The sequence below is a fragment of the Hylobates moloch genome, unplaced genomic scaffold (assembly GCF_009828535.3).
Source record: "Hylobates moloch isolate HMO894 unplaced genomic scaffold, HMol_V3 SCAFFOLD_16, whole genome shotgun sequence".
NCBI classification, from domain to species: domain Eukaryota; kingdom Metazoa; phylum Chordata; class Mammalia; order Primates; family Hylobatidae; genus Hylobates; species Hylobates moloch.
Genome location: NW_026652291.1, coordinates 52,510,304 through 52,525,157, shown reverse-complemented (window position 1 = coordinate 52,525,157; position 14,854 = coordinate 52,510,304). Strand labels below are relative to the sequence as shown.

Here is a 14,854-nt window from a genome sequence, read left to right as displayed (position 1 = left end):
CAAATTCTTATAAATCACCCAGGGAGGCAGTTTAATACTGTGATAAACATGGAATCTGGCATCATACAGAGCTAGATTCTGCCTGCCACTCTTAAATTTGCCTTTTAGTGAGTTTCAGTTTTATCAGTAAAATGGAGAAAATAAAGTAGGTATTTCATGGATTTTTGAGACAATTAAATGAGATACTCCATGTAAAATGCACAGCAGACTGCCAGGCACATAGCAAAAGGCTCTGCAAATGGCAGCTGCTAATATTATATCCAGTATAACAACTCTCTCATTTTGCAGATTATGTAAATAATCAATCCAAACATTGTTTTTGTGGTTTTACTATTTAACGGACATAACTTTGTGTAAAGAAAGACACATATTTTGGTTGATGACAGCTCTTTAAGGAAGACAACTGATTTTACTTAAACAAATATACAAATTCTCTATGCTAGATTGTAATTCACCAGCCCAGGGAACGTATGAAAAACAACAAAGGAAAACAAAAAACCTGAGATTTTTATCTTCCGATTATGGGGGGAAAATTATTAGAAAGAAAAATGTAAGCTCATATGGAATAGTGGAAAACAAATATTTTTAAAGTACTGACAAATCAACTTAGTGTCAAAAACTTTAGAAAACATTTTGTTCCCACTATATCCCTCTACCTGCCCTCACAATCCAGAGGGCATGCATAAAAACAGCGCTATCTACGAAATCTATATAGTGGTCCAAATGATATTAGTCAGTATAATTATTCTAGAAATCAATGGATTTTATTTTCTTAAATAATCTAGAACAAAGGGTGAGTATACCTCAAGACAATTAAATTGAAGACACTACATTCTCAATGAACAAAAAGTGTTTTCTAAAACTTTCTGCATTTATTTTGGTAAAAATTTGCCATTGGCTAAATCATTCAATTTTTAAACAAAATATACCTCCATCAAGAGTAAGTTTTGACCGCCACTCAACAGGCAGAAATTCAACATGTGTTGCATGGTTGGAAAAATGCCTTTCTTCTATTTTTCTTGCAGCCTCTCTCATCCTAAAAAAACAAACAAAAATGCAAACAAAGCTTTATGAGAGTAACTTCACATATAAATTTATATGAGATAAAATGTGTTTAATCATAACACTTCCATTTGCTTATAGCTTTGTCAAATTACATTCCAATGACTACCACACTAAGCAAGTCTGCAATACTAGGATACCTTCGTTTTGCGGTTATTTTCCTAAATTTGCCATCTATGATTTCAAATATTCCAAGCTTTTACATTATATTCGAAATAATTATTCGAAATAAAATTCGAAAGAATTTTTAGTAGACAGAATGGCATAATGAATACCTCTGTGCCATCACCCAGCTCCAAATATTAGCAAGTCATGACCTATCTTGTTTAATCTATTGGTCTCTTCATCCTTTCCATAATATAAATTTGAAAATTTTATTTAAAATATTAAGATACTATAAAATTGACCCTTTTCCCCCTTTTGGTGTCAGTTATATAAATTTTGGCAAATGTGCAGATTTGTGATTAGTATTACACAATTCAGAACAGTTCATCCAGAAAAACCCCCTCATGCTATTCCTTTAGTAGTCATTCCCTTCCCCCATATTTAAAAGCAAATCCTAGATATTGCATTATTTTGTCTGTAGTTTAGTATCTACTTCTAAAATATAAGAAAAACATAACCTATTCAGTATTATCATACCAAAGAAATGAATGATTCTTTAATTTCAGCAAATATGTAGTTCAGTGGTCCTATTTTCCCAGTTGGATTATAAACATTACTTTATAATATTAAAATTTTTTACACTTGTTTAAATTGAGCTCTAAATACAATCCATGCACTGCAATTGGAAGACATGTCTCTACTACAGGCTCCTTTCTCTATTTTGCCTTGTAAAGGCATATCTTGTTTTACTGCATTCATTTTTTTAAAAATTGCACTCTGCAGATATTGCCTTTTTCTTCCCTTTTTAAGAAACTGAAGGTCTGTGGCAACCTTGCATGGAGCAAGTCTATTAGTGCATTTTTCCAACAGCATGTGCTCACTCTGTGTCTCTGTGTCACATTTTGTAATCCTCACAATATTTCAAACTTTCTCATTATTATTACATCCACTATGGTGAACTGCACCCGTATAAGATGAGCTTAATTGATAAATGTATGTGGTTTGACTGTTCCACTGACTGGCTATTCCCCAACCTTTCTCCTGCTCCGAGGGCTTCCGTATTATCCCTGAGACACAACAATATTGAGATTAGGGTACTTAATAATTCCATATTGGCCTCTAGGTGATCAAGTGAAAAGAATAGTCACATATCTCTCACTTCAAATAAAAAACCAGAAATTATCGAGCTTAGTGAGGGAGGCATGTCAAAAGCCAAGCATGCCAAAAGCTGGACCTCTTGCACCAGGTAGCCAATTTGTTAATGCAAACGAAAAGTTATTGAAGGAGATTAAAAGTACTACTCCAGTGAATACACAAATAAGAAAATGAAAAAGCCTTATTGTTGATAAGGAGAAAGTTTTAGTGGTCTGGATAGAAAATCAAAACAGCTACAACTTTCCCTTTATTTAAGCCAAAGCCTAATCCAGAGCAAGTCTTAACTCTTTTCAATTCTAAACGACAGAGAGGCAAAGAAGCTACCAAAGAAAAGTTTGAAGCTAGCAGGTTAGTGCATGAGGTTTAAGGAAAGAAGTTGTCTCCATAACATAAAAGTGCGAGGTAAGTGCTAATGTAGAAGCTGCATCAAGTTAAGAAGATCTAGCCAAGATAATCAATGAAGGTTGCTACACTAAACAACATATTCTCAATGTAGACAAAAAAGCCTTCTAATGGAAAAAGATGCCTAGGACTTTCACAGCTAGAGAGGAGAAGTTAATGCCTGGCTTCAAAGCTTCAAAGGACAGGCTGACTCTCTTGTGAAGAGCTAATGCAGCTGGTAACTTGAAGTTGAAGCCAATGCTCACTGACCATCCCAAATAGCCTAGGACCCTTGAGAATTATGCTAAATCTACTGTGCCTGTGCTCTCTAAATAGAACAACAAAGCCTGGATAGCAGCACATCTTTTTTACAGCATGGCTTACAGAATATTTTAAGCCCACTGTTGAGACCTACTGCTCAGGAAAAAAAACAATTCCTTTCAAATGATTACTGCCCACTGACAATGTACCTAGTCACTCAAGAGCTCTGATGGAGATGTACAAGGAGATGAATGTTGTTTTCATGCCTGCTAACACAATATCCACTCTGCAGCCCGTGGATCAAGGAGTAATTTTAACTTTGAAGACTTATATTTAAGAAACAAATTTTATAATGTTATGGCTGCTACAGACAGCAGACGAATCTGGGCAAAGTAAACTGAAAATATTCTGAAAAGAACTCATCATTCTAGACGCCATTAAGAACAATAGTGATTCAGTGATTCATGGGGGGTTAAATACCAACATTCCAGAAGTTTGGAAGAAATGGATTCCAATCCTCATAAATGACTTTGTGGGGCTCAAGACTTCAGTGAGGAAGTAACTGCAGATGTATTGGAAATAGCAAGAGAACTAAAATAAGCAGAGTGTGAAGATGTGACTGAATTGCTGCAATTTCATGAGAAAACTTCAGTGGATGAGGAGTTGCTTCTTATGGATGAACAAAGAAAGTGGTTTGAGATGGACTCTTGGTGAAGATGTGAATATCGTTGAAATGGCAACAAAGAATTCAGAATGTGCCATAAACTTAGTTGATAAGGCAGTGGCAGGGTTTGACAGGATTGATTCAAATTTTCAAGTAAGTTCTACAGTGGGTAAAATGCTCTCAAACTGCATTGCATGTTACAGAGAAATCTTCTGTGAAAGGAAGAATCAATCGATGTGGCTAACTTCATTGTTGTCTTATTTTAAGAAATTGCCACACCCACCCCAAACTTCGGCAAATACCATCCTGATCAGTCAGCAGCCATCAACATGGAGGCAAGACCCTTCAACAGCAAAAAGATGCTGTGAACTCACTGAAGCCTCAGATAATTGGTTAGCAACATTTAGCAGTACAGCATTTTAAAATTAAGATATGTACACGATTTTTAAAGACATTATGCTATCACATACTTAATAGTTTACAGTGTAGTGTAAACATAACTTTTATATGCACTGAGAAGCCAATTTGTGCAACTTGCTTAATTATGATATTCGCTTTATTGCAGTGTTATGGAACCAAACCCACAATATCTTTGAGGTATACCTGTAATTTTTTGTGTATGTGTCCTATAGAGTTACTCAAGAGTCCGATTTTCATTCACTGCATCTCTATGGTGTTATTTAACATGTTCTTTGTCCCGTTTCCTATAGTTTGGTAGTTAGTTATAGGGGCTTCATCAGATGCAAGCTCTGTTTTGGTGAGACTACTACTCCATACGTACATAGGTACAGACAACTCTTCTCTTTTTAGTGATGATAGCAGTTACTGATGATCATTGTTTAAATCCATCAGTTTATCACGGTGGCAAAAGTGCCTTTTAAATTCCACCACTCTTCATTTGTTTATAGGCTTATACTTCTAGAAAGAGAAATTTCCTTACATTAAATATTTAGCTGCACTGGGGTATAACCAAATAGTTTCTGCATGAACTGAGGCACAGTTAATCTAGAAAAGGCAGGATAAATGGTTAATTCTTCCCTTTTATTAACAGTTTTCAAAATAACAAGTCACTAGGTTTTATATATTTTGATGTCATTGCTAACTCACAGATTTAAGCATATTTGATGCATATCAATCCACTGTAGTTATTATCCTTACCAAGGTTCAAATTGTCTATTTTAGGTCTGTGAATCTCTCCAGGTTGCTTTTGATACAACTTCATTGGTTTTTTTTTTTTTTAAACAATTGTGGCCTTTAGTATATTCAAAGAGTTATGCAGCTATTACCATTACCTAATTTCATAACACTTTCATCACCCCAGAAAGAAACACCATACCCATTAGCAGTCACTCTCTATCCCTCTTCCTCCCACCTGCCAACACCCACTAATCTACTTTCAGCAGATTTGTCTATTTTGAACATTTCATATAAATAGAATCATACAATATGGGGCATTTTGGGTCTGGCTTTTCAGTCAGTGTAATGTTTTCAAGTCTCATCTATGTTGCATCATAAATCAGTACTTCATTGCTTTTCATTGTTGAATAGTATTTCATTATACGGACATGCCACTTTTCTTTAGCCACTCATCAGCTGATGGATGTTTGGGTTGCTTCCATTTTTTGGCTATCATGAATAATGCTTCTATGAACATTCTTTAACAAGTTTTTGTGGACATACATTTTCAGATCTCTTGGGTATACACATAGGAGCGATATTGCTGGCTCATACACTAACTTTAACTTTTGGAAGAACTGCCAAACTCTTTCCAAAGCAGCTGTACTATTTTCTGGTCTCACGAGAAACATGTAAGCGTTGCGATTTTTCTTCATCCTAGCTAATACTGGTTAATTTCCATCTTTTCGATAAGAGTTTTCCTAGTGGGTATAAAGTGGTACCTTTAAAGTAGTAGTGTTCACGGTCACATCTTTCTAATAACTAAAGATGCTGAACATCTTTTCACGGGTTTATTGGCCATTTGTATATCCTATTTGGATAAATGTCTACTCAAACCCTTTACCCATTTAAAAAAACTGGGGTCTTCCTTTTTAAAAAACTGTTGAGTTGTAAGAGTACTTTATATATCCTGGATCCTAGACCTTCATCAGATATGTGGTTTGCTAATACTTTCTCCCATTCTGAGGGTTGTCTTCATTTTCTTCAGTGTCCTTTGAAGAACAAAAGGACTTTTCTACTTATAATATCATGTCTTGCAAACACAGATAGTTTTGTCTCTTCTATTCTAATCTAGATGCCTTTTATTTCTTTTCTTGCTTAATTGTTCTGGCTGAAATGTACAGTACAATGCTGAACAGAAGTGGTGAGAGTGGATATACTTGTCTTGTTCCTGATCTCAAGGAGCAGCTTTCAGTCTTTCACTATTAAAGAATAAGTTTAGCCACAGGCTTTTTGTAGATGCCCTTTACCAGGTTGAGAAAGTTGCCTTCTGTTTCTAATTTCTCGAGTGCTTTTATTATGAAAGTATGTTGAGATTTTGTCAAATGTCTTTTCTGTATCTCAAAATCACATGATGTGTTTTTTTTCTTCATTCTACACATGTGGTAGATTCCCTTGATTAAAAAAAAAATGTTGACCCAATCTTGCATTCTTGGATAAATCCCACTTAGTCATGGTATATCACCATTTATATATGGTGCTGGATTCAGTTTGTTGGCATTTCATTGAGATTTCTGTGGTCTGTATTCAGTAAGGGATATTGGTATAGTTTTCTTTTCCTTATGATGCTTTCATTGGTTTTTGGTATCAGGGTAATACTGGCTTCACAGAATGAGCTGGGAAATCTTCCTTCCTCTTCTATTTTTTAGAGAATTTGTAGAGAAGTGGTGCTAATTTTTATCTATTTTTTTTAAGAGACAGGATCTTACTATGTGGCCCAGGCTGAAGTGCAGTGGCTAGTCACTGGAACCGTCGTGTACTATACTATAGCCTGGAACTCCTGCACTCAAGCAATCCTCCTGCTTCAGCCTTCCACAAAGCGGAGACTGCAGGCACATGCCAATGCACCCAGCTTAATTCTTCTTTTAATGTTTGGTAGAATTAACCAGTGCAATCTTCTGGTCCTGGGCTTTTGTTGTTTTGGTGGAAGTTTTTTGATTATTAATTCAAATACTTTACTTGTTATAGGTCTACTCAGACTTTCTATTTCTTACTCGTTACCAGATCAGTTTTCAGTTTTCCTAGTTTGTCTGTCTTGGAAAGTGATTACTAAAATAGTTTTGGCAGTCTGTTTCTAGAAATTTGTCCATTTAATCTAGGTTACATACTTTGTAGCACAGAATTGTGCATAGTATTCCCTTATAATCCTTTTTATTTCTGTAATTTTGGTGGTAGTAATGTCTCCTCCTTTTTCATTTTAGTAATTTAGATCTTCTTTTTCTCTTGTTTGGTCTAGTTAAAATGTTCTCAACTTTGTGGATCTTTTCAAAGAACCAGAGTAATACATAGAGATCTTCTCTATTTTACAACTGCATACTACTCCATTATATAGATAAAAGCTGTAGTTTATCAACCCATCTCTTATTCATGAACATTTGAGTAGTTTCCTATGTGATGCTGCAATCAAAAGCCTTGTGCATGCCTCTTTTATTTTTTGCTGATATTTTTTGGGATAGAGTCCTGGAAGTAGGTTTTCTGGGTCAAAGGATAAATACATATGTAATTTTGATAGATACTGCCACATACTCGTTTTCATTGCATTCCATCAGCTGTACAAGAACATCTATTACCTACAGCCTGGCCAAAAAAAGCATGTTGTCAAATTTTGAACTTTTGCTAATCTGATAGTTAAGAAATGACATCTGTTTGGGTGCATTGCTCATGCCTGTAATCCCAGCACTTTGGGAGGCCGAGGCAGGCAGATCACTTGAGGTCAGGAGTCTGAGACCAGCGTGGCCAATATGGTGAAATCCCGACCCTACTAAAAAAAACACAAAATTAGCTGGGTGTGGTGGTGCGCACCTGTAGTCCCAGCTATTTGGGATGCTGAGGCAGAAGAATTGCTTGAACCTGGGAGGTGGAGGCTGCAGTGAACTGAGATCGTGCCACTGCACGCCAGTCTGGGTAACAGAGCAAAACTCTCTCCAAAAAAACAAAAACAAAAAAAACAAAAACAAACAAAAAAACAAAACAAAAAAAACTTTTCATATGGTTAACAGCCACTTCCTTTTCTGGGAACTACTTGCTTATATCCTTAGCCCATTTTCCTATAAGGTAGTTGAAGAGATTTTTATTTTTAGAATGATTTTACATATTAAGAATCCTTCATCTGTAAGGTGAAAATGTTTTCTTTCAGTTCAATTTAGTTTTTCTTTGCCATTTTTTTCCCTAGATGATATAATATTTATCAATATTTTTCCTTATTTCTCGTGGATCAAGTCATAGAACAGTTTTCTCTATTCCTAAGTTCTAGAAGAATTCAAACTCTCTTTTAAAAGAATCCCTAATACTTGTATAATTTCATTTCCTTTCCTTCCCCCCTCCATTTTTTTTTTTTAAGAGATGAGGTCTTGCTATGTTGCCCCAGCTGAAGTGCAGTGGCTATTCATAGGTGTGGTCATAGGGCACTACAGCCTCAAACTCCTGGGCTCAAGCGATTCTCCTGCTTCAGCCTCCCATGTAGCTAGGACTATAGGCATGTGCTACCATGTCCTGGTTTCATTTCTTTCACTTAAATGTGATCCAACTGAAATTTATCCTTGTGTGAGAAATGGATCCAATTTATTTTTTTCTATATGCAAATCTAGTTATCCTAATAGTACTTGTTGAGAAGTCTATCTTCATTTTCAGTATATTTTAAAAGGCATTGCATTATAATTATGTTTATTGATTGCATATCCCCAAAGTTGGCATTTTAAGAAGCCTAGATTCTACTTTGCCAAAATAAACATGTGCTTCCCTTATCATCACTGAAAATAAAATGATAGCCAAAACTTTAGACTTGAAGGCAGGATCTCTTTGTTATCCACAGAGTCTAAAAGTTCCTTTTTTACATCAGATACTCAAGTAATCGCAGAAACATTTTTAAAGTTTCTTTGTCATCTTTTCAAATGTTCAGTTTTAACAAATATGAGTATATGCGAGAAAGAACATATTTGAAAATTTCTAGGCCGGGCACGGTGGCTCACGCTTGTAATCCCAGCACTTTGGGAGGCCGAGGCGGGCGGATCACAAGGTCAGAAGATCGAGACCACAGTGAAACCCTGTCTCTACTAAAAATACAAAAAAAAATTAGCCGGGTGTGGTGGCGGGCGCCTGTAGTCCCAGCTACTCGGAGAGGCTGAGGCAGGAGAATGGCGTGAACCCGGGAGGCGGAGCTTGCAGTGAGCCGAGATCGCGCCACTGCACTCCAGCCTGGGTGACAGAGATCACGCCACTGCACTCCAGCCTGGGTGACACAGCGAGACTCTGTCTCAAAAAAAAAAAAAAAAATTTCTAATATTTTTCTACCCACTCATTCAATTTTAATGGCTGTGTAGTTCTTAAGCAAATCATTGTGATATAGTAATTAGGAAGTGGTACATGTGTTGCTGTTTGAATTTGCACACAAAAGAGTTCATTTAGATTAGTGGTTCTCAACCATAGACAATTTTGTACTTTGAGGGACACTTGGCAATGTTTGGAGATATTTTTGGTTCTAACAACTAAGGGTTTTATTTGTATCAGTGAGGAGAGGCTAGGGATACAGTTATACATCTTACAATGTATAGGCCAGCCATCATAACAAAAAAATTATCCAGTCAAAAATGTCAACAGTGATGTAGCTGGGAAACCCAAATTTTGAGTTCTCAACTTGGAAATACTACATCTGCTTAAAATGTTGTTTTGTTATAAAGCAAACTTACACAATCCTTCACTCCACAGGATCGCTATCATAATTCTCGAATGATCAAAAACTGATCAAACAGGTATGTCTACTGAATCATTTGGAGTGCTGGAGTGACTGTTAAGAAAAAAAAGAAAAGGATGGAAGAAAAATGAAAAAATAGTGAGGGAAAGAGAAGGGAGAGGAGGGGGATGTGGAAAAGAGGAAGGGGGAGACAGGGAGAGGGAAGAGAGAAGATGGATATGTTCCGGCTATATGCCCAAATTTGCCTTACTAAAAACAGTAAAATCTATTTCTTAAATATCTCATAAGAACTACTGAGACCAATGGGTGATAGAGAAAATGAGAAAAAGGAATGATTAAAAAATATTATATTATACCTCAGACAATGACCCATTACTGTGCTATGCATGCACAAAAATCATGATTTCAGTCTTGTTATAAGCTTATTTCAATTTCCATGTTTTCAGAGCAATGAATGTTTACTTCATATTGTAAGAAGAGTAGAGATTAATAGCATTTAAGAATTACTGTACAACTGAGGATCATTAAATACCTGTAAAACTTAAGTCTTCATAATTCCTCTCAATTAGAAAAAAACTGGTAAACTAATTGGTTTTAAGAAAATATATGTGTGATATAAATATAGAAAAAAATAGAAAAAGATATAAATAGAAAATCATGCAGTGATCTCCAAGATACTTTTTTTTTTTTTTTTTTAAGAGATGAGGTTGGCCAGGTGTAGTGGCTCACGCCTGTAATCCCAGCACATTGGGAAGCTGAGGCGGGTGGATCGCCTGAGGTCAGGAGTTCGAGACCAGCCTGACCAATATGTTGAAGCCCTGTCTCTACTAAAAATACAAAAATTAGCCGGGTGTGGTGACGTGTGACTGTAGTTCCAGCTACTAGGAAGGCTGAGATAGGAGAATTTCTTCAACCCAGGAGGCGGAGGCTGCAGTGGGCCAAGTTCACGCCACCACACTCCAGCTTGGGCGACAGAGTGAGACTCTGTCTCAAAAAAAAAAAAAAAAAAAGACATGGGGTCTTGCTTCATTGTCCAATGTTGCAGTGCACTGGCAACTCACACTCTCTTGAACTCCTGGGCTCAAGTAATCCAAAATACATTTTTTAAACAAACAAACAAAAAAAACAAGGTCCAGAAGTCTATAGCATGCACCTTTTGTGTGGAAAAAAATTTGTGTATGCCTAAAGAAAATCTAGAAGACTCTAAATGGGGACACAAGGACAAAGGATAATGAGGGAAGATGGGGACAGAAATGAGAATCAGCCTTTTTACTCCACATTTTAATATTTTGTTTTGTGAACTACATGTATGTATTTCCTGTTCAAAAAAATAAGTTTTGTTGATATTCTTGTCACTATTGTTTATTCTCCCATATTTTTCTGTACTTACGGGTTTATGCCTTTTTGCTTTTTAAAATTCTTTTTTATATCATGTTCAAAGAGGTTTCAGGAGGGAGTAAAATAAGCTCATGTGTTCAACCTACTGTGTTTAACTGAACACTTCTTTATATTCTTCTAAGATTATAGCTTTAAAATGACTAACTTAGGGCATTAGATATGCAAGTTCTATGAAGAGTTCTCCTGTAATGAAACTCCACAACAAGTAAATCCAATTGTATTTAAAATGCCTTCCATTTATCCCTTTTAGTAAACTAATTCTGACATTCCTAGAAGTTTTCTAAAAATTTGCTTCTCAGTCTACGTAAGTGGTAAACATATTTTTCTGGAACAAAGGTGATTGAAGCTAGTCTGAACTAATCATTAGCAAGTTTGCTAAATAAGGTTAAGAGGGAAAACTCTCTATTCCCAGGAATCTAAGACGTGATTTAAAGAAATCCTCAGAGAACAAAAGGCTGTCAAATCAATCACAAGTACACACAAACTTCAGGATGGCACTGATAAGGATGAAGTTTTGTATAGGCCTGAACACTGAACTTAGGAATGACAGCAAGCAGAGAAATGGTAAGAAATCCTACGGATTTTCCTATCTTTCTATCTTTTATTATGCAGAATTCCTTTTATATGAATATTTTCCATTGATTACTAAGTTATGTGTAGAATTTTCCATCAAATTAACCTGTCTATGAAGAAATGATGACAATCCTCCTTGTAGTGGACACTTGGGTTTTTTTTTGAGCCACCTTGGATTCATTCATCCCGCTTCCAATAATAGCTCTTGATTTTTATCTGTGACTCCATCTCTTCCTATAGTTAAGATGAAGTCAACTTCCATCTGATTCTAGGTTGGGAATATGACAAGTTTAGCCAATCATACCCTGCATGGCTACATACATAGATTCGGGAAGTTGGATCAATATCATTAGTCACCGAAATGCATAGACTAGCTGGGACCAAAATCAGAGCAGAACTGAGGGAGACAGAGACATGAAAAACTCTTCAAAAAATCAATGAATCCAGGAGCTTGTTTTCTGAAACGATCAACAAAACTGATAGACCGCTAGCAAGACTAACAAAGAAGAAAAAAGAGAAGAATCAAATAGATGCAATAAAAATGATAAAGAGATTATCACTACCGATCCCACAGAAATAGAAACTACCATCAGAGAATACTATAGACACCTCTACGCAAATAACCTAGAAAATCTAGAAGAAATGGATAAATTCCTGGACACATACACCTTCCCCCAAGACTAAACCAGGAGGAAGTTGAATCACTGAATAGACCAATAACAGGCTCTGAAATTAAGGCAATAATTAATAACCTACCAACCAAAAAAAGTCCAGGACCAGATGGATTCACAGCCAAATTCTACCAGAGGTACAAAGAGGAGCTGGTACCATTCCTTCTTAAACTATTCCAATTAATAGAAAAAGAGGGAATCCTCCCTAACTCATTTTATGAGGCCAACATCATCCTGATACCAAGGCCTGGCAGAGACACAACAAAAAAAGGAATTTTAGACCAATATCCCTGATGAACATTGATGCAAAAATCTTCAATAAAATACTGGCAAACCGAATCCAGGAGCACATCAAAAAGCTTATCCACCAAGATCAAGCTGACTTCATCCCTGGGATGCACAGCTGGTTCAACATACGCAAATCAATAAATGTAATCCAGCATATAAACAGAACCAAAGACAAAAACCACATGATTATCTCAATAGATGCAGAAAAGCCCTTTGACAAAATTCAATGCTTCATGCTAAAAACTCTCAATAAATTAGGTATTGATGGGACGTATCTCAAAATAATAAGAGCTATCTATGACAAACCCACAGCCAATATCATACTGATTGGGCAAAAACTGGAAGCATTCCCTTTGAAAACTGGCACAAGACAGGGATGCCCTCTCTCACCACTCCTATTCAACACAGTGTTGGAAGTTCTGGCCAGGGCAATTAGGCAGGAGAAGGAAATAAAGAGTATTCAATTAGGAAAAGAGGAAGTCAAATTGTCCCTGTTTGCAGATGACATGATTGTATATCTAGAAAACCCCATTGTCTCAGCCCAAAATCTCTTTAAGCTGATAAGCAACTTCAGCAAAGTCTCAGGATACAAAATCAATGTACAAAAATCACAAGCATTCTTATACACCAATAACAGACAAACAGAGAGCCAAATCATGAGTGAACTCCCATTCACAATTGCTTCAAAGAGAATAAAATACCTAGGAATCCAACTTACAAGGGATGTGAAGGACCTCTTCAAGGAGAACTACAAACTCTGCTCAGGGAAATAAAAGAGGACACAAACAAATGGAAGAACATTCCATGCTCATGGATAGGAAGAATCAATATCATGAAAATGGTCACAATGCCCAAAGTAATTTATAGATTCAATGCCATCCCCATCAAGCTACCAATGACTTTCTTCACAGAATTGGAAAAAACTACTTTAAAGTTCATATGGAACCAAAAAAGAGCTCACATAGCCAAGACAATCCTAAGCCAAAAAAACAAAGCTGGAGGCATCATGCTAACTGACTTCAAACTATACTACAAGGCTACAGTAACCAAAACAGCATGGTACTGGTACCAAAACAGAGATATACACCAATAGAACAGAACAGAGGCCTCAGAAATAACACCACACATCTATAACCATCTGATGTTTGACAAACATGACAAAAACAAGAAATGGGGAAAGGATTCCCTATTTAATAAATGATGCTGGGAAAACTGGCTACCATATGTAGAAAGCTGAAACTGGATCCCTTCCTTACACCTTATACAAAAATTAATTCAAGATGGATTAGAGACTTACATGTTAGACCTAAAACCATAAAAACCCTAGAAGAAAACCTAGGCAATACCATTCAGGACATAGGCATGGGCAAAGACTTCATGTCTAAAACATGAAAAGCAATGGCAACAAAAGCCAAAATTGACAAATGAGATCTAATTAAAGAGCTTCTGCACAGCAAGAGAAACTACCATCAGAGTGAACAGGCAACCTACAGAATGGGAGAAAATTTTTGCTATCTATCCATTTAAAAAAGGGCTAATATCCAGAATCTACAATGAACTCAAAGAAATTTACAAGAAAAAAACAAACAGCCCCATCAACAAGTGGGCAAAGGACATGAACAGACACTTCTCAAAAGAAGACATTTATGCAGCCAACAGACACATGGAAAAAATGCTCATCATCACTGGCCATCAGAGAAATGCAAATCAAAACCACAATGAGATACCATCTCACACCAGTTAGAATGGCAATCATTAAAAAGTCAGGAAACAACAGGTGCTGGAGAGGATGTGGAAGATATACGAACGTTTTTACACTGTTGGTGGGACTGTAAACTAGTTCAACCATTGTGGAAGACAGTGGTGCGATTCCTCAGGGATCTAGAACTAGAAATACCATTTGACCCAGCCATCCCATTACGGGGTATATACCCAAAGGATTATAAATCACGCTACTATAAAGACACATGCACACGTATGTTTACTGCAGCACTATTCACAATAGGAAAGACTTGGAACCAACCCAAATGTTCATCAATGATAGACTGGATTAAGAAAATGTGGCACATATACACCATGGAATACAATGCAGCCATAAAAAAGGATGAGTTCATGTCCTTTGTAGGGACATGGATGTAGCTGGAAACCATCATTCTGAGCAAACTATCGCAAGGACAGAAAACCAAACACTGCATGTTCTCACTCATAGGTGGGAACTGAACAATGAGAACACTTGGACACAGGGTAGGGAACATCACACACCGGGCCCCACCGGGGTGGGGGGATGGAGGAGGCATAGAATTAGGAGAAATACCTAATGTAAATGATGAGTTAATGGGTGCAGCAAACCAACATGGCACATGGATACATATGTAACAATCCTGCAGGTTGTGCACATGTACCCTAGAACTTAAAGTATAATAATAAAAA

At 36.6% G+C, this 14,854-nt stretch overlaps 1 protein-coding gene across 4 annotated transcripts in view; it reads right to left on the bottom strand.

Annotated features, from left to right (window-relative positions):
• The window catches only part of DDHD1 (DDHD domain containing 1), a 124,593-nt gene that overhangs the window by 33,181 nt on the left and 76,558 nt on the right, over positions 1-14,854 (bottom strand). For all 4 annotated transcript variants that reach the window (XM_032179353.2, XM_032179356.2, XM_032179355.2 and 1 more), the window contains one exon: positions 930-1,036. In XM_032179353.2, coding sequence (XP_032035244.1) covers positions 930-1,036 — 107 coding nt within the window. The remainder of the gene's footprint in view (positions 1-929; positions 1,037-14,854) is intronic.